This window comes from Salvelinus fontinalis, chromosome 13, assembly GCF_029448725.1.
Source record: "Salvelinus fontinalis isolate EN_2023a chromosome 13, ASM2944872v1, whole genome shotgun sequence".
NCBI classification, from domain to species: domain Eukaryota; kingdom Metazoa; phylum Chordata; class Actinopteri; order Salmoniformes; family Salmonidae; genus Salvelinus; species Salvelinus fontinalis.
The window spans coordinates 45,160,933-45,182,401 of NC_074677.1; the positions used below are offsets into that span (position 1 = coordinate 45,160,933).

A 21,469-nucleotide genomic window follows, 5' to 3' on the forward strand; every position below is an offset into this window, starting at 1 on the left:
TGTTTTTGTATAGTTTGTCAGTGTTCGTTTCGTGTTTGTCTTCGGTACTAAAAGAAGATGTACTGTTATCACGCTGCGCCTCGGTCCTCCTCTCTTCATTGTTACGACGATCGTGACAGTAACAGACCGAGTAGTTTAATTGAAGTTCAGTTTATGAACATTGAGAACAGAATTCTAATAACACCTGTCAAAGGCTTTCCATACTATTGATCACTCACTGCTAATTCAGAGGCTTTCCTCAATTGGCCTAGACCAGGCTGCATGTACTGTAACTGGTTTAAAAATTACTTGACAGATAGAACTCAATGTATATTTACTGATGGTGTTAAATCAGGTTTCCTGGATATTTTACGATAGAGTGTGCAAAGCTGTCATCAAGGCAAATGGTGGCTACTTTGAAGAATCTCAAATATAAAATATATTTTGATTTGTTTAACACTTTTTTGGTTACTACATGATTCTATATGCGTTATTTCATCGTTTTTATGTCTTCATTAAACAGAGTAAAAACTCAAACCAAGTTTATTCACCCACTGGGTCACACAGTTGCGTAAGACAAAAACATATTTACACAAGCACTGGTGTTTAAACCTACCTCCTATGCTAAGTCTCCTCCTTACACATCGGGATAGCCACTATATCTCTGTTGCTAGACAGAACTTTAGTGATGCCTTTCTCACTTCATCTGACCTGACCTCTTGCCCAAATTCCTCACTCCTTCCCAACTCACGGCTGTCCTTGTACCAGACTGTGACCCTTCTCCTTTCCATAGGATACCTGATGTCTAACAATAACATGTTCTGACTGAACGTAAACGTTCTACATTCCCCTCTCTCCCTCAGTAACATGAATAAGGATATTTCGTATTTTATCAAGTTTATAACCCATCAGTTCCCCCTTTGAACATTAACTCCATACTGTTCAACATTATATAAACTTGGAAATGAAAAGATTAAGCATGAAGAAGAAGTAAAATATGATTAATATTCACAGTTGATGATTAGGTTTACACCTCCGAGACTTATGCCCTCTGATCTATAATTACACTATGTACACTCTTATTTCCATCTCTCGTTGGACAACTGATAATGACATTTCAGCTGGAGCTTTTGAGTTCCTCCATTTCAGCTGGAGCTTTTGACTTCCTCCATTTCCTCCTTCGGGTTCCTAAGAGAATGATAGCACAAAACTTGAATTGCAAAGAGAAACACAAAACATAACAAGTATTAATAATGTGCTAAGCTATGCATAATTATATATGCAAAGACAAACTGAAGTTTGATAACATGACGATTCCCACTCTCTCTTCACTTGATTCTATGCCTTCGGGATACTTTTTCTGCTGGGTTCCACAAAAATTAAGGCCTTAAAAAAAACAGTTTCCAAGAAGTGTTCCCAAGCCATATCATTTTCACTTTGTTCCCCAACTCCTTCTTCCTCCATAGCCACTCAATATACACGTGCGGTGGCTTTAACAAACTTTACCTCATCTTGAGGTAACTCAACACTGTATATATTTCACATCAATGCCCTCAGAAGATAATATCCCAACAGTGCTACCAAGGTAACCCCTGCTACTACTAACACTGCCCATGACGCATACTTTTAAGTTATATTCCAATATTGTGATATTTGTTCTACTGCTACATTGGTGTCTTGAACATTATAAGCCCCACAGCTGAGTATGTGTGCATATTGTGGGTGTTCTTCAGTGTCGTCAATTTTTTTTTGCTGTACATTGATGTCCAGAAAATTCGGCTGTAAGAAATTCGGCCTGCAGCTATTCTCGAGTATGTGTTCATACTACAGTGATTCCTAAAATGCTTTGAATTAATTAGCACCTTGGAGTGCTGTCCGTTCACCACCATGGATAGTAGGCTACTTGGCTACTACGTTGTGTTTGACACTTTTTCTCAATGTGTTCCGGTACCCAGACCCCCGATATTGATAAAAGTTACCTTGTCTTAAGAGTTAGACGGTTATCAAAACGTCACGACAGGATAAGTCTACACAAAACACAGCCCTTACTTTAAGTGTTTATAAAATACCCTACGCGAAAAATATATGGTGGAAAAAAGATTGGAACTATATTCTTGTTTGGCCGTTAGATTTTATGGATATTATAACTCATACTATGGCCTTTCATTTCAAGTTGTGGGCACAAAGACATATGAACGCCACCGGGGAAAAGACAGACAAACGCCAAAGAGGAATATGCTGCTGAAATGAACCAGAAGGAAGTAAATTCAGACGGATCACTTTAATTTACACCATACACTTTTACAACATTCATTTCATTGTAATAATGTTGAAGTACTAACTAACAATGGATTGTTCCTCAATAAAAATGTAAGAATATTTTAAATAGTTGGCCCAACTGGTCACTAAAGATCCCATGGGGGATACAGTGTATCAAACTGTATTCCTATTATGTAGTAATTAATGTGTATACAATATCATGTAAAGGTTATGAATAATGTATATGTAACTAAATGATTGTAAAAAAAAAACTAAAATGTAAAACAAATATCCACCGTCGTATCTAGGTTCTGAACTAATATGTATACCAAAGTTTTAGTGGCCATACACATATCGACTACATAGCTAGCTAACATTACACATCCAAAGGCATACAGGTATTTGTATCCTCCACTACACAAAAATCAATAAAATAGTCAGCTAGCTACGTTACTTCAGCTGCATTGCATTGCAAATGTCGGTGGGAAGCGGTGAAAAATACAAACTTATCCCAACTTTTTGCAAATCACCAGCGGCGACCGCTGGGCGATGAGTGATTCCCATGACGAGTTTGACGCCATGCGACCCAAGGCTGGAGACTGTCTTCAGCAAAGATGGCTGACAAAAATACTAGGATGGAAGCAAATGTAAGTGATTAAAACGTCATAACGAATCATGCAAAAAACGAGAGGAATATGTTAGTTAATATGGAGACAAACGATTACGCATATTTTGTTGTCATAAAGTTATTTTACGAAAATCGCGATTTAGCAAGCTAGCTGACTAGATAACATTAGCCAGCTAGCTGGCTAGCGTTGTGGGTGTTGTGACATGAGTATGAAATTGTAATTGTGGTTGTTTAATGTTTTAGGGACTCCTGAAACAACCTGCAACCCAAGCTGTTGTGAAACAGTGGATGTGAAGAATCTAGCTAGATAAAGCATTTACTGCAAATTGAATGTACAATTTTGTGAGCTTGCCTTGCTGATATTTGCCATGCAATGCAGATAGATGAAGTAACGTAGCTAGCTCCTGTAACTCCTTTCTTGCTTATTGTGCAGTGGAGGATACAAATACCTGTATGCCTGAGTGTGGTGTGTAGCTAGCTATGTAGCCTATCTGTTTATGGACCGTAAAACGTTTGGTATACATATTAGTTCAGAACCTAGCTATGAACCTCAGCTATCATAGCCAGTTGTATCAACTTCAAAACAGCCTGAATGACATTAATGAAGCCTATGGATTGAGTAGAATATAATATAACTTTGTGCCAAGGATGCAACTCGTATATACATGTAGTTATTACCATGCGAGATGAGATCCCCACATTGTAGCCTGTACATTTAATATATTCACTGATCATGTACTCTGGCAAATAAAGGTACAGTTCAGGTATGAATGAGATTATTTTTCAGTCATATCCAATACCAGGAGTATCAAATTCCAATCTTTGAGTGATGCTGTGTCTGCATGTATGTATTACAATTATACACTTCAACAGTGTTTACCAATCTTGGTCCTGGGACATCAATGGTTACACATTGTAACTGTAATAGACTAGAAATATGATTTGTAATTCATATATACAGAAATGTAATTTAAAAACAGTACACTACACTTCCTATGCATCATGTAAATACTCTGAAACCAGTTCATCTCAATATCTAATTTCCTTCATCACATTGATCTGATAAACACAGGATAGGTGTAGTATTTCATCAAATGAGAGACTTAATTTCAACCAGTAGAGAATGTGAAATGCTTTATTGACAGAAGTTCATTATCCAAGTGTTATTCATGTTTTATTTATTTTATTTTACTAGGCAAGTCAGTTAAGAACAAATTCTTATTTTCAATGACGGCCTAGGAACAGTGGGTTAACTGCCTTGTTCAGGGGCAGAACGACAGATTTGTACCTTGTCAGCTCGGGGATTCGATCTTGCAACCCTTTGGTTACTAGTCCAATGCTCTAACCATGAGGCTAAATTCACAATACATGCATTATAAATATTATAATTGTAATATTATATTGTAAATACAAGTTACATCTGTTGTGCATTATAAAAACAGAGGAAGAAAGAGGAGGTGGCGAGAGGTGGAAAAGACAAAGGGAAAGAGGTAAGAACATAGGAACAGGGAAGGCAGCATATGAATCACAGTGCTACCCTAATATTCTCTCAGTTCGTTACAATTACTTAATAGTGTCTCCTAACCAGCCTTGGGCTCCCAGTTGGCCCGAAGGTTATCTTAAGAGCGGGTGAGGTGGCGATGACGGGACTGGGGATTGGCATCCTCTCTCACATCAAAATATACCTGCAGACAAGAGACAGATGGAGACAGAGAGCATGATTGACCCTTGTGTTTTTTCTTTATTCTAACACTGTCAGTCATCAATCATCAGGAGGTGAAATGCAAAACTGACCTTGGATCATTAACTCTGGGACTACTGCATCTCTATCTGTATTTCAATGTAAAGCATCTATTTAATAGTACTTCCTGTTGACCCGACCAAGTGACCTCTCACCTCTGATCATGCTGTGCCCTCTATGTAGCCTGTTCAGATGCGGGAGGGGTTCACCGACACAGATGATATAACCTAGAGGATTTAGGGAGAATGGGAGAGAGGGATGAAGTGAAGGAGACTGTTTTTGAGAAAATAAGGTAGTTAAAGAGAAAGTGTTCAACAGGAATATGTGTGTGTGGCCTCACCTGGTGTCCACAATAAGTGGCTGCAGAGTACTTTTTTGCTGAAAAACATGCACAGACACACGTGGACAAACAACATAGCGTAGGTATAGAAATAATGAAGTGTCTTACTATTCTCCATAGTTGACCCACTTGCCTATTCTTTAAAGGTGGAAGGAGCCACAGTTATACACCTGAACCTGCTTACTGCACAACACAATCCATCAATCAGATTGATACATGAGTGTGTAGGTGTGGGTTATAGGGTGTCTAATTGTTCTACATTTTTTCAATATGGGTGAATCTTAAAAGAGCCTGTTTTGTTTTTGGACAGGCATCACATCCTTACCAAAACAGCACCCTCACCTGAGAAGTAGAAATTAAAGGGAGAGAAACTGGGAATTGAATAACTGCAGTTGACATAGCTAAGTAAATGGAAGAGTCAAATCAAATGTTATTTGTCACATGCGCCGAATACAACAGGTGTAGACCTTACAGTGAAATGCTTACTTACAAGCCCTTAACCAACAATGCTTTAAGAAGTTAAGTAAAAAATATAAAATAAAAGTTACAAATAATTAAATAGCAGCAGTAAAATAACACTAGCGAGGCTATATACAGGGGGTCAATGTGCACAGGTTAGCCCGGTAGCAGAGAGGCTGGAGTCTTTGACAATTTTTAGGGCCTTCCTCGGATGGCTTTAAAGGAGCCTTGCAGGTTGTGCAGTCTATGGTGTTGCCAGGGTCTAGTCTATGGATTGCCTCTCTTGCTGCATTGTTGGAGCCCATCCTTGAAACATCCTGCAAATTACGGCCTACCGGTGTAGGCCGTCATTGTAAATATGAATTTGTTTCTGGATGACCAGGGCCATCTGGGACTGCTTCCTGGGGGAATTCGGGCGTGTGAAGGCTACCTGTGTCCTGCATAACTTCATGATGACGGAACTTGCTGCCGTGTGCCAGAGGAGGCAACATCTGCAGGATGTTTCAAGGATGGGCTCCAACAATGCAGCAAGAGAGGCTAAATTATTTCTGTATGCTGGGCCAATTGTGTGATAGAGCCTGGATTCGAACCAGGGTGTCTGTAGTGACACCTCTAGCACTGCGATGCAGTGCCTTAGACTGCTGCGCCACTTGGGAGCCCCATCAATGCAGATGGAGGGAGTTAGATATTGAGATTAACCGGTTTTAGAGTATTTACATGATGCATAGGAAGTGTAGTGTACTGTTTTTAAAATTATATTTCTGTATATATGAATTACAAATCAGCTATTAACCAGTTCAATCCTGTTTCTAGTCTATTGCATACCGGTAGTTACAATGTGTAACCATTGATGTCCCAGGACCAGGATTGGTAAACACTGTTTAATTGTATAATTGTAATACAAACACGCACATACAGTACAGCATCATTTCAAATAATGGAGTTTGATACTCCTGATATTGAATATGACTGAAAAAAAATGTCTCACAGACATTCATACCTGAACCGCACCTTTATTTGCCAAGGTAGAGTATATGATCTGTGAATATATTCAATGTACAGGCTACAATGTGGGGATGCTTGCTACGTTACTTCAGCTGCATTGCATGGGAAATATCAGCAAAGCAAGCTTACAAAAGTGTCCCTTACATTTGCAGTAAATGCTTTAGCTAGCTAGATTCTTTATATCCACTGTTTCACAAGACGACCGCTTGGTTTTCCGACGAGTCCCTAAAACATTAAACAACACGAATTACAATGTCATTCTCGTGTCACAACACCCATAAAGCTAGATCACGTTAGCTGGCTTATGTTAGCTAGTCAGATAGCTTGCTAAATAAGGACTTTCCTAAATTAATTTGATGACAAAAACATATGCATCATCGTTTGTCTCCACATTAACGAACATATTACTCTCAACTGTACATTTTTTTTTGCATGACTCGTTATGACGTTATAATTAGGTACATTTCCTTCCGTCCTAGTATTTTTGTCAGACTACTTGGCTGAAGAACTCTAGCGTCCATTTCGTCATGGGAACCAGCCCTCCCTAAAACACACAGCCCTCCAGCGAGGAATAGCTTAAAGCTCCTCCTCGTACTTTCACCTGCTCATTCATACTGGTATCAAGCTCTTCACTTTTCGGACGTAGAGAAACCAATTCCTAAACGAGGAAAAACCTAGTATTATTAGTATTACAGCGTCAAGCTATCTTCACGTTTTCTTGAGTATCACAGGTAAATTCGAGAGGAAGAAATATTTCGAAGGATGGATTCGACTGCCCGGTTCTTGTTTTCCCTCGCCACTGCTGCTACGTTTCTACAAGGTATGTCGAGGTGTAAAGCGACTTACAGATACAGAAGTTTCATATTTGATGTAGGCTATTATTAGACTATCTGAACACAAACAACATTGTGTAATACGTTTTTGTCCGAGTGACACATCACACGTTTAATCAAAGTTTTGTAGTCGGACCGTTAAAAAAATATTGCAATATAAATTTGAATTTACTTTAAAAAAGAACAACAAAAAAAAAACTTTCGTTTCTGAACTTTTAAATGAAACATTATTGATATGGCCTAATGACGATGATTATAATAGACAAAGTGATAAAGTCAACCACAATTGAACACCAGCGGGAGTGCGTGTGTGTAACCTGTATAGGAAGCCTATGTAGAGTAGGCTCAAGTCGACTGATGAAATGAACTTCTGAAACGAGACACACTCGTCACATTTTGTGATGGGCTCTAATTGTTGAACGTTACCGTTAAGTGGATTGAATGTTATATGTTATGTTAGAGGGCCATGAACAGTAAGTACCCAGTAATGCCTTATGCGACTTATTTCCTGGTGGACTGCGCTTATTCATTGTTGTCTATCGCTCTGTGAACGTACAAGAGTTGGCTAGCGAATCTACTGATTCGTCTCGAGCTCAGCTTTCATCTAATATAAAGTTTGACCCTCCTGTAATGAACACTGGTTTTGTTTCACATCTTAAAACTGTGTGCGTTTATTTTTTTTAAATTCGAAATAAAACGATGGGATCTCTTCCATATCGCTGTGTTGACTCTTGCCTTTGCAGCTTGTTTTCCTGATATGTACGGTTCCGCCACTAATGTATGGACTTCAATGGCTGTACATATGTAACCCGATACCGCAGGGAAGCGGGGCTGTCAGTCAGTACTGTAGTGACAGCGAGTTGGCCTAACATACCTTGATACGCCTTGATAAAACAATGACATTATACGAGGTTTTACAATGAGACGTGTAATATAGGCGCACTCTGTTCAAACGCAAGCCTACTTTGTGATGTTGATGTGGGCAAATCAACATGTCATTTAGAACTTTATTTCAATAATCTGGCGATGCTTTATCGTTATTTATACATTTTATTAAGTGTGGCTATTTTTGGTTGCGGGCACTTGTGCATGTTAATATCTCCATTGTGTGCGTGTTTTTGGGAAGGAGGATCTTTTTTTCCAACAGCATTCAATATGATGAGGCATGTGATGTAATTGAAATGCAATGCTTAAGAATATACGTTACTACAGCAACATAGTGTGGCATGGGGACGAATCCATTTGAATACGTTTGTCCAAACCCATTCGTTTGGTGAAAAACAGGGTTACAGCACCTATTTTCCATTCCTTATCATTGGCATTATCTGTCATTCCACACTCCTGTTGTTAACAGCAATGCTGTTTGTTAAAGGGAGAGAGGGCTGTCTGGACATTGACTTATCTGGTTAACCAACTGACCCATGAAAGGCGGGCACCAGAATTCTTTTGGTTTGATTTAAACCCTGCTGAAAGCCACAAAAGGCTACTGATGACACGATGGATGATGTTTGAAGTTGGTATGTTGCATCCCAGAGAGTAGTTGCTCAGTCGAGCCTCTCGAGAATAGTAATAGAAAAATTGTCAAGTCATTGTGCTTTTTTTTTTTTTTTGCTGAGAAGTTTCATGGCATACTGGCCTGATCTGTTAAGTTAGAGTTGGGTAGTGCCTTACAGTATTTATAAGTTGAAATGATGATTGACTGACATTACATTTTATGTTACACTGAGGTGGTTGCATTTTCCATTGAAACTGGAAAAAGTATAAATCTACAATTCCTTTGGGATGTGTGTTAGTGGAAATATGTTATATAACAGTCACAGATGTGTCTTGTTGAATGTAATGGAATTAAACTATTCACTTGACAAGGCTGCTGGTGATATGTTGTTGCTGGCAAGATAATGGGTGTGGTATCTGATTGCTTTTTACTGTACCTCCAATTGCTTTAGCCTCAGGTGGAAAGAGTGCTGGTAACGCCAGCCACCTCGCCCAGACATGTAAAATGGCTTTAGTTTTCCGTTACCGGAGAGAAATCAAATTGTATTAGTCACATGCGCCGAATACAACAGGTGTAGACCATACAGTGAAATGCTTACTTACGAGCCCCTAACCAACAATGCAGTTTAAAAACAAAAAAAATATGCATAAGAATAAGAAATAAAGGTAACAAGTAATTAAAGAGCAGCAGTAAAATAACAATAGTGAGAATATATACAGCGGGGTACCGGTACAGAGTCAATGTGTGGTGGCACCGGTTAGTAGAGGTAATATGTACATGTGGGTAGAGTTATTAAAGTGACTATGCATAGATGATAACAACTGAGAGCAGCAGCAGTGTAAGGGGGGGGGGGGGGGGGGGGGGGGGGGGGGGGGGGGCAATGCAAATAGTCTGGGTAGCCATTTGATTAGGTGTTCAGGAGTCTTATGGCTTGGGGGTAGAAGCTGTTTAGAAGCCTCTTGAACCTAGACTTGGCGCTCCGGTCCTGCTTGCTGTGTGTTAGCAGAGAGAACAGTCTATGACTAGGGTGGCTGAAGTCTTTGACAATTTTTAGGGCTGTCCCCTGACACCGCCTGGTATAGAGGTCCTGGATGGCAAGAAGCTTGGCCCCAGTGATGTTCTGGGCTGTTCACAATACCCTCTGTAGTGCCTTGCGGTCAGAGGCCGAGCAGTTGCCATACCAGGCAGTGATGCAACCAGTGAGGATGCTCTCAACGGTGCAGCTGTAGAACCTTTTGAAGATCTGAGGACCCATGCCAAATCTTTTCAGTCTCCTGAGGGGGAATAGGTTTTGTCGTGCCCTCTTCACGACTGTCTTGGTGTGTTTGGACCATGTTAGTTTGTTGGTGATGTGGACACCAAGGAACTTGAAGCTCTCAACCTGCTCCACTATAGCCCCGTCGATGAGAATGGGGGTGTGCTCGGTCCTCTTTTTCCTGTAGTCCACAATTATCTCCTTTGTCTTGATCACGTTGAGGGAGAGGTTGTTGTACTGGCACCACAGGGTCAGGTCTCTGACCTTCCTATATGCTGTCTCGTTGTTGTTGGTGATCAGGCCTACCACTGTTGTGTCATCGGCAAACTTAAAGATGGTGTTGGAGTCATGCCTGGCCGTACAGTCATGAGTAAACAGGGAGTACAGGAGTGGACTGAGCACGCACCCCTGAGGGGCCCCTGAGTTGAGGATCAGCGTGGCGGATGTGTTGTTACCCACCCTTACCACCTGGGAGCGGCCCGTCAGGAAGTCCAGGATCCAGTTGCAGAGAGAGGTGTTTAGTCCCATGGTCCTTAGCTTATTGATGAGCTATGAGGGAACTGTGGTGTTGAACGCTGAGCTGTAGTCAATGAATAGCATTCTCACATAGGTGTTCCTTTTGTCCAGGTGGGAAAGGGCAGTGTAGAGTGCAATAGAGATTGCATCATCTGTGGATCTGACGGGGCGGTATGCAAATTGGAGTGGGTCTAGGGTTTCTGGGATAATGGTGTTGATGTGAGCCATTACCAACCTTTCAAAGCACTTCATGGCTACAGACATGAGTGCTATGGGTCGGTAGTCATTTAGGCAGGTTACCTTAATGTTCTTGGGCACAGGCACTATGGTGGTCTGCTTGAAACATGTTGGTATTACAGACTCGGAGAGGTAGAGGTTGAAAATTTCAGTGAAGACACTTGCCAGTTGGTCAGCGCATGCTCACAGTACACGTCCTCGTAATCCATCTGGCCCTGCGGCGTTGTGAATGTTGACCTGTTTAAAGGTCTTACTCACGTTGGCTGTGCAGTGCGTGATCACGAAGTCTTCCAGAACAGCTGATGCCCTCACGCATGTTTCAGTGCTATTTGCCTTGAAGCGAGCATAGCAGTAGTTTAGCTCGTCTGGTAGGCTCATGTCACTGGGCAGCTTTCGTCTGTGTTTCCCTTCGTTGTCTGTAATGGTTTGCAAGCCCTGCCACATCTGACGAGTGTCAGAGCCGGTGTAGTGCGATTCAATCTTAGTCCTGTATTGACGCTTTGTTTGATGGTTCGTCGGAGGGCATAGCGGGATTTCTTATAAGCTGACGGGTTAGTCCCGCTCCTTGAAAGCGGCAGCTCTTGTCTTTAGCTCAGTTCGGATATTGCCTGTAATTCATGGCTTCTGGTTGGGGTATGTACGTACAGTCACTGTGGGGACGACGTCATCGATGCACTTATTGATGAAGTCAATGAAGTCAATTAATGCTAAGCAGGACAGTGGGGGAGTTTCCATCAATCACTGGGGCAGTTTGTGTGATGGTGTGCTGGGTATGTGACCTCAAAGGGTATTTTACCTAAAACTTCCAGCACCTCTTGGAAAGTTTAGTGTCTTTTTGAAGCACCCTCCTAAAGTGCTGTCTGTCATGGGCCTTAGAAATAATAGTTTCTGGCCTCTCAAATTGTTCCATGTTCTTAAACGATTGGGGAACCACAACCAACTTGATCACTATCTTGTCGAAACACCACTATTGATGTCATGTTCCTGGTAAGAAAGGGGAATAACTAGAGGCATAGGCTACCCTCCCTCTTCCCTTCACTTCATGTGAGCAAATGCATGATTCACCAGTAGCAATCTAGGAATGCACTTTGGTCTTCCAATCAGAGCGACAGAAAGTTCACTTTCGGTGATGTCATGGGTAAAAAGTCATTTGACTGCCTGGGAATGTGTGACTGTATCAAAGTGGGGAAGTGAAACACTTTGTTTGCTCATGTCTCTCTGGAGACAAAACTTTGCTTAATTCCACCATGCCAAGAAGCGACTCCGTGGGGAAATACAGGTTCCAGCAGCAGAGTGGAGGCAGTGGAATGTGCTCATGTTTTCATACCACCTCATTTTGATTTGAGTATTGAATTGCTTATGGGCAAAAAGGGACATGGAGTGAAACCCCAAGCCATCAAAGGCTTTTATAGCGAATTTCTTTGTCCATGTCACACACTCATCTGCGGTGATGCTCAACCGGTGCCCCCCTTTATCTGCGAATGGGCAAATCTCAGCTCTGGTGAGATGGGACCTCCTATCAGAATTTCCTTAAAACAACTTTTGGAAGATCTTAAATTCACTAAAACACAACAGTTCTTTGTACCCCTTTGAATGTTTGCTTTACACCCCCCCCCCCCCCCGTTTCCATCAACGGCCTATCTGGCAATTAAAACAATGTTTTCAGAGAGTTTATAATCATTTTTCTTCACAGAGTCCAATGCTGTTGTACGGAAGAGGCTTAGAAATAGTTTTTTGGGGGAGATTGGATTAATAGAGCTTCTTGGTGGAGCCTTTTAACCGAGAGTCAGCGTTTGCCGAGTATTGTTCTCGAACTCTGAAGATGCAAGGTTGTTCATCCATGGCTCCTCACATCACACAATGGAGAGCAGTGTGTTGCATTATTTCGAAAGATAGGCTTTAAATGGGAGCTAGACTCACCTGAGTCCTACACACGCAGTGCTTTATCAGGTTCAACTACAGAAGTTTATCAAGTTTGCTGCCTTCCTACTACACCTTCTCGGACTGCTGTTATTAGAATTAGATTGTGAAAACCTCAGGGCGACCTGTCAGAAAGCACTTAAAAGGAAATCAATAGCCGTCAACAAAATTTTAACTGGACATGGCCTCCCGTGCTGTCGGTGAGGGAAGAGGCGATTACTACTTCCTGGAGTGAAAGAAGTGGTGATTATCCCAGTCTTAGACGTCAATCAACGGGTGAGTTTGCCATGAGCTGTTCTTGAAATGAGTGGGATTAATGAGGCACCTGCCGCACACTGATCCTAATGAGACTCTGGCAGGCAGTCAACAGTACTGCTCTCTCTGTGTTCCATGTCATGTTGTCACAGTCTTAGCAGGCTAGCGAAGCACACGTTTCCAGCCTCAGGGCTGGAATTCAGTTGAAAGCTTCCTACATGGAAGTTTCTAGTCAGTGGCTACATGCTTAAAGTGCCCTGCATACAGGCTTTTAAAAGCATGTTTTAGCTCATTACAGGCCAGGTAATATAAATGTATTGATGTTGTAGTCAGTGGTAGGGTTGGAGGATTAACATTGATCACTAAGCACCCAATTACTCTGAACATCCATTTATGGGGCTATAGCTGCTCAACTCAATGGCCCACTGGCACCGGCTGTTTGCTATTTTAGGTTGAATATGGTCCCACAAGGCTCGCGAATGAAGGGGACAATGCTTAGTCTGATTCCTTTGAAAGGAGTGGCTATAACACTGGTATTCATATCTCCTGCGTTTTCATACCGAGGAACTCTTGTTGCCTGCGACATTGCAAGACTCTTATATCAGAAAATCATGTTAAATGCTTGTCTTGGCATTTGCTGTATGTCTGACATTTTAAGGAAAAAGGTCACAAATCGAATTAGGTATTTTTTCCCCAATCTCATCATTTGTCTAATACTTTTAGCACATCAAACACAGCCTTAATGCCTACTCTGAAGATCTTGGAATAAGTTGATTTCCCCATTTGAAATGTGTATATGTATTTTTTCCTTTATTTAACTAGGCATGTCAGTTAAGAACAAATTCTTATTTACAATGACGGCCTACCCCGGCCAAACCCAGATGACTCTGGGCTAATTGTGCGCCGCCCTCTGGGACTCCCAATCACGTCCAGATGTGAAACAGCCTGGATTCGAACCAGGGACTGTAGTGACGCCTCTTGCACTGAGATGCAGTGCCTTAGACCGTTGCGCCACTCGGACACCCAAAATGTCTTACTTTGATGTGTATAAGACATGATCAGAGTGATGATCAGACATATCATGTTATTTGACATCAGACATACAGTGGGTATGAAATTATTGAAACCCTTGATAAAGATGAATGAAAATGACTGTATAAAATACATAATTAAAATGCTGAGCTTAGTATTTCAAATGATTTCTTTCATACAGTCCTTTTTGCTCGTCTTTATCAAGGGTGTCAATCATTTCGAACCCCAGTCCACATTTCTTGATACCATCCTTAAAGCAGCAATATGCAATAGTGACGGCCAATACTCCACTATTACATATCTACAATAGAAACATAAACCTTTTACCTTATCATAAGTAGACATAATTGCAAATTATTAAATCTTTCCAAAAAAAAAAGAAAAAAGATTTAGTTATGAATTAAACTTTAATTAAATTAGTTGACTCTCCACATGGAATGATTTCACTGAACAACAACATAAAGGGAATATTGAATGATCCCCAAAGCTTTGGTTGTCTTCCTCTCAGGCTTCCTTGTCTTCTCCCTGGACCTCCTCAATGTCCACCTCTTGAACATCAGACTCTGAGGCCTCCTCTTCACTGAGTAATGGCTAGTGCTATAGGTTTCAGCCTGCTTACCACTCTCTCTCCCAAAATACATCATCCAGGAGGATCCTCTTGATGGGGCTGTCCATATCGGCAGACTGTGATATGGCCATTTCTTGGAGAGACTCCTTCCCCTCCAGGAGACTGTCAAACATGATGACAACACCACCCCAATGGGTGTTGCTGGGCAGTTTCAATGTGGTGCTTTTATTCTTCTCACTTTGCTTGGTGAGGTAGATTGCTGCTATAACTTGACATACCTAACCATTTCCTTGGCTCTCTTATAGAGTGTATCTATTGTTTTCGGTGTCATGATGTCCTTGAGGAGCAGATTCAATGCATGAGCAGCACAGCCAATGGGTGTGATGTGAGGGTAGGACTCCTCCACTTTAGACCAAGTAGCCTTCATGTTCGCAGCATTGTCTGTCACCAGTGCAAATACCTTCTGTGGTCCAAGGTCATTGATGACTGCCTTCAGCTCATCTGCAATGTAGAGACCGGTGTGTCTGTTGTCCCTTGTGTCTGTGCTCTTGTAGAATACTGGTTGAGGGGTGGAGATGATAATGATGTTAATTATTCCTTGCCCATGAACATTCGACCACCCATCAGAGATGATTGCAATACAGTCTTCTTTCTCTATGATTTGCTTGACCTTCACTTGAACTGTTGAACTCTGCATCCAGCAAAAGAGTAGATAAAGCATGTCTGGTTAGAGGGGTGTATGCTGGGTGAGGAACATTCAGAAACCTCTTCCAATACACATTGCCTGTGAACATCAGAGGTGAACCAGTTGCATACACAGCTCGAGCAAGACATTCATCAGCATTTCTCTGAGTACGTTCCTCCATTGGCTATCGATAAGGTGTCTGATTCATCATTTTCACCTCGAATAGAAGTAGAGGGTCTTTTGTCAGAACTTTATGCACTTGGCCAGATGATTCTGCATATTTGTTGTATTCTTCACATATGATTTGGCACGGTATTTGCAAATGTACACAGCTTTTCCTTCTAAATTAGCTGCAGTGAAATATCTCCACACATCAGATGGCATTTTCCTGTAAAGATTAGGGTAAAAAACAAAAAACAAAAAAACAAATACAATTCCATGTACAGATAAACAGTTAAGCAGTTAGATTAAACAACTCCTTTGTACGATAAATGTTTCTATTGAAATGGTTAGTTGGAGTCTTTTGTTTAGACATGTAGTTAGCTAGCTAAACAATGAACCATAATTCCTATTCATAACGTTACTACCCAGCATGCATCTGCAGGTAGCTAACCAACCAGGTTCAATGTGAGCTAGCTAACATTAGGCTATAACTAGCAATGCAAATGGCTCTGAGATACAATTCATATTACCATACAGCTCATACATGTAACATTAGCTAGCTACCTAATAGTACGCTTTCACTTGAAACGAAGACGACTGTCTGACAATTTGAAACGTGTAATATCTGAACATGTAGCTAGCCAGACCATCTTACCCATATACATGGATGGTCGCTTCTCCTTCTGTCACGGATGCCCTTAGTTTGAAGATGTAATCCAGAGACAGGTTATTTTTTACAGACTTCAGTGCGTTCTCTTTTCGACTCTCTCTGCATATTTGCAATCAAAGGCCGGAATTTTCTCTATCTCCTTAGCTGTCATACTCTAATTCCACTGATTTCAAATCTCGGTCCTCCAGAAAGTGGATTTACTATTTAAAAAAAGCTGCGTTAGAAATGAATTCCTACAAATACTGACCAGCTCATGTTATAGACAGAAGCGTGCTACATTGCAGACCAATTTGAACTAATATCTCGGCATGTCCAGCCCATCCATTTATCTCGGCCAATCATGGCTAGCGGGAAGGTACTACCTTTTTCCTTGGCTAAACCAACTAGGCTCGTAATTTTAACAAATGTATTCGTATTAACAGATGGCATACAAGTTTGTTATTAAGGCACATGAAAGTTCTCATGTTCCAGAAGGCATTTCTGCCAAAAAACAGTATGTTCAAATGGCTCTCCTGTGAAGTAGTGACGCGCTGCCTCCTGAGTGGCGCAGCGGTCTAAGGCAATGTATCGCAGTGCTTGAGGCGTCACTACAGATCCGGGTTCGATCCCGGGCTGTGTCGCAGCAGGCTGCGACCAGGAGACCCATGAGGCGAACCACAATTTGCTCAGAGTTGTCCGGATTAGGGGAGGGTTTGGCCGGCTGGGATGTCCTTGTCACGTCGCGCTCTAGCATCTCTTGTGGCGGGCAGGACGCACACACGCTGACACGGTCGCCAGTTGTATGGTGTGTCAGGAAGCAGTGCAGAATGGCAGGGTCGTGTTTTGGACGACGCATGACTCTCGACTTTCGCCTCTTCCAGTCTGTACGGGAGTTGCTGCGATGGGACAAGACTGTAACTACCAATTGGATATGACGAAATTGGGGTAAAAAGTACAAATTATTTATAATTAATTTTATAAATAAAAAGTATGCGCGACATATGCCTAGTTTCCTGAATGGAGTCATATATTGGGAAGGTGTTCTTAATGTTTTGTACACTTAGTGTATGTGTATGAGAGCGCGTGTTGAGGTGACATCATTTGGGACAATGATATAAAGATGATAACGATGTGTTTATTCTGTTTTTAAATTATGTTTTGGTCAAATGTGGGGATTGCAATGCAAAACCACTAAATTACACTTTTATCACGCTTTTTAAAGTGGTAATTAGAGTGGTAATTAGTCATGGTTCAATTGGACTAGACAGTACAAATCAGCATGTCTGAAGTCACCTTAGAACACAATTGTGTTTTTCTTCCTCTCTTTATGTTAAAATGAGATGACCTTTGATTGCTTGATTTTTACATGGTCGGACACATCATTAATTATACACAATACCCACATCCGCTTTTCCGAGCAAGAGACCTTATGTCCGTAAGACACGGAAAGCCAAAGAAGTGGGCCCCTTTTAAATCACATGCTTGTTACGGCCTCATCATGAGTGTGTTAAAAAATCACCAAAGTCAGAGAAATTCTTTACTCGTGAATTACTCGTCAATTATTCAAGAAATTTGATGGATCGTTTCTGCATAATATTCTCAGAGAGAACTCCTGTCTCAGTCCTGTCTCTGTAAATAGCTGGACTGAAACAAGCGGTTTTTAGCAGAGGCTGTGTGTGACTATAATTATCCTGTCATATTACTGTTGCGAAAGTCCCTTTAGGGTTGCAGCCAGGCACATTCAGCCACAAGTCCTGAACCAAGTCTACATTGTCGGACATTTGCCTTGAGCACCATTTTTTGTTTCTAAGCTGTTTTTTGAGCAAACCCTTAAGTTTTGTAAACCTGTCACGCTCAAGAGGCATTTTGAAATAAGTGTCGTCACCTCCGGATCTTTCTGGAAGTACCTTGGTTTCCCTCATTGTATTCACCTTCCTGTCATGAGTCATGCTTTAAATGTGTTATCTAACCAGAAATACCCGTACTGCTACATTCCTGCCAGCGTAGCCATGCACTCCTATCTTGTTGCACATTTTACATGCCAATGGTCGATGTCCTCTTTCACTTTCTGACTAAACCGGTCTTTGTTAGAATGTTTAAGTGCCATTGCCATGAGAGAATTGCCGTGTGTATGTGTGTGTGTGTGTGTGTGTGTGTGTGTGTGTGTGTTTGTGTGTGTGTGATTGTTTGTGTGTGGCTGGGTGCTATTAGTCATCACACATTGGCAAGCCAAACACTCATGCTTTCAGATGTCTTCACACAGCCACCAAGGCAAGAAATGTTTTGTTCGGCTCACTTCACTCTGAATCCTCCGATTTGGCCGAGAGACGGTACGCTTGTTTTGCTGAAAATTATGCTGTGTTCTTCTGACGTTTTGTAATTGTCAGCCATTCTTCCCTAGAACATTGTGCGGCACAAAGTCATCTACCGTCGCATGCATTCATGTTTTAACTTGCAATTGATGCCAAATTGATTGACGTGGGAGACCCAGCTTTGTTGTGGAATAATATTCTGGTCAGCGTAAGAATGTTTGAGTCCCAGATCAAAGGCTGAGGCGCTCTGTTATTTTTACACCTTGTTATCTGTGACCTAATCCTTTGTTGCCCCAAATCGACATGGCCTTGTCGTTGTGGGGAGATACTGCAATCAGTTTGAGGACATGCATGAATGGAGAACTGGGTCTGGGATGAGATGAGATAAGAATGGGATGGATGGTCAAAGGGGGGTTATTGGTGAGTGAGTGTGTGTGTTTGTGCATTGTTCTAAAGTAAGTATGAACTACCGCTAGTGAAGGCTTATATTTCCTCTAAAAATGTTAGCAATCATTCATTCATGTACCTTTTTTGATCCAGCACAAATGGCATTGTCTTCATATCAAATATAGCTCTACTTTGGTTCTATGTTGGTATATCACCCGTTTTATGAATGAACTCAATGCCACTTCACACTCCGAGCATATCTTCCCAGCTCTCCCTGCATTGTAAGATTTTCTTCACTGGCAGGTTAGCACCAGACTGTTTTTTTCACAGCTTCCGAGGCTTGAGTCATATGTCGCTTCTCACTTTCACAATCTTTCACTGGGAAAGACGCTCACCTGTATCGGGTCTAAGTGCCTTTAGGATTTTATCTTAGACTCTTAGACTCTCAATGAGCACTGTTACATGCTCCCAATAATGTGATTATTGCGGATAGTCAGGTTAATATAATAGTTTGTTTCTAACGTTTACATGCTTTGCAAGAAGAGGGATTTCTGTTTCTATGGACACATCTGAAATCAGGCTACTGAAGGGACTTTTGATAAATTGCAGAAAATGGCCAATCACAATAAACATTCTACCGTGTTCTTTTTCTGAAGACTATTTGATTCAGAGTTTGGACATTTGAAAGTTTGTAAATGGAAACTATTTATAGGATGCATACTTTCAGTTTTTTCCCGGAACTCACTTCAATCGCGCATAAGAGGGAAGCTTGCGCTACCCGGGTGCTGGCACGCGCGCAGAACAATTACGTAACTATAGTGCCGATTAAGCTGTTTATATGCCCATTTAAAAAAAAAAAGAAGATTGCTCAGAAAATCAGTTGTTTTAATCGGTGTATGCTTACTTCGATTATGACCTTAACACCAATTAAGATAAGCAGAGGAAGGTGTTTACATGACTAATGCCATACTCGGCCTTCAGCCATAATCAGTTTAATATCGAGTTATTAGTGTGCATGTAAACGTAGTCAATCCACCTGAGAGGCAAAAAAGTCCAATAACAAAATGCCCCATAGTGAAGACTGTTTAGGCCCGAAGAGGCAGCCATGTAATCGATTTTGAATGTGCACTCGTAATTGAATAAACGCAACACTTTTTGAGTGATTCCCGTTGCAATTTATCGCAGACTGTTGGGGAAACTGTCCTTTTAATTGACTCGGGCATGTTTGACATAAACATCTCATTAGCATATTTGAATTATATTTGGAGAGTGCCTTTGCATAGATCCCGAGTCATTCAAGAGTGGGAGCTCGAATATAAACCCACCCCTCGTTACCAGAAACTCCAACTCTCTCCACTTTGCCTTAACGTCATTTCATGGGGCGTTGGCAGAGCTTTTTCTCCCCATGTTCACTTGTACAGTCCCATGTGGCTCCGTTGGTAGAGCACGGCGCTTGCAATTCCCACGGGGAACCAGTACGAAAAAAAGTAAGTCACTCTGGATAAGAGCCCTTTGCTAAATGACTCAAATGTAAATGTGGATGTGAAGTCTGCATTGGGTGGTAACAGAGGCTCGGACCCAAGGGCTCTGGCAGAGCGGCTGGCTCTTTTCCCAGGGTCCCTGTAGACCTCCACAGGTTTGTCTCTGTCAGTGTGAGCAGATGGCCCATTCTGATGGACCTCTGTCTCCTGATAAGGTATCGTCAGTGGGACTGGGGTAGGGGATTTGTATACTTGGGTTGGGTGTGAGGTTATGGGGATTCAGGGAGGTGGTGAGGTGGGTGCCGGTACTTTGGAGTTTGGATGACCTCTGTCATCAACATGTGCGCACATGCACGCACGGTGCTTCTTTGGCCAGTGTCAGTCACACCTGTCCCCTCAACCCCCCTTGTCCAGACAGAGGTGGTCAGCTGAACTTAGAACTGAAGCCTGGACCACTATCAGCTGGACCTGACAACCCCGCTCACCTCCCAATACTGATTTCATTCATTGCGTCCAGGCAAGGCCTCCGTCAGTCACACACCTCTCATTGTTCCGTCCTTGTCTTATCCGTCCCTCTCAAAGGCTCCTTTATGGGCCTCCGTGAGAGCACTGTCTGGGGCAGGGGTCATATTCCCCTCGTCATAACACCCTCCCTCTCCACTCCCATTTGACCTCCCACTGTAAGCATGCCCTTGCTTTTAGATTGAGGTGTGAACAGACAAACCGCGCCCTGAAATAGATTGAGATTGCATTTCTGGGTATAGATACTAATGTTGTCTGCTTTTCCCCCAGCTCCATTAGTTAATTTGATACAGGGAGTCATCTGATTCATCTGTGGTTCTCATCACATTGGTTCTCATCTCAACGTTGGCGTGAGTCTGGATTTTTGACCTTGGCCGCACGATCACAGGGGGTTGGCTTTTGGAATCGTTAACTGTGGGGACTGAGTGATATCCTTGCTCGTACATTTGTCAGGGTGGGATCTCATTCTGGCATGGTCATAAATGTTAATCATCTACCAGGGAAGCAGGGGAAAAGACAGCTGTTCTCTCTACAGAACGTTTCATTCCGTTTTCATTCTGCTAAGATTGATCAAATCAAATCAAATGTATTTATATAGCCCTTCGTACATCAGCTAATATCTCAAAGTGCTGTACAGAAACCCAGCCTAAAACCCCAAACAGCAAGCAATGCAGGTGTAGAAGCACGGTGGCTAGGAAAGACTCCCTAGAAAGGCCAAAACCTAGGAAGAAACCTAGAGAGGAACCAGG

The 21,469-nt window shown here is 41.9% G+C and overlaps 1 protein-coding gene across 2 annotated transcripts in view; it reads left to right on the top strand.

Annotated features, from left to right (window-relative positions):
* The first annotated feature begins 6,908 nt into the window (after positions 1 to 6,908).
* The window catches only part of alcama (activated leukocyte cell adhesion molecule a), a 73,073-nt gene continuing 58,512 nt past the window's right edge, over positions 6,909 to 21,469 (top strand). For both annotated transcript variants that reach the window (XM_055943017.1, XM_055943018.1), the window contains exon 1: positions 6,909 to 7,231. In XM_055943017.1, coding sequence (XP_055798992.1) covers positions 7,174 to 7,231 — 58 coding nt within the window. In that variant the 5' untranslated portion in view covers positions 6,909 to 7,173. The remainder of the gene's footprint in view (positions 7,232 to 21,469) is intronic.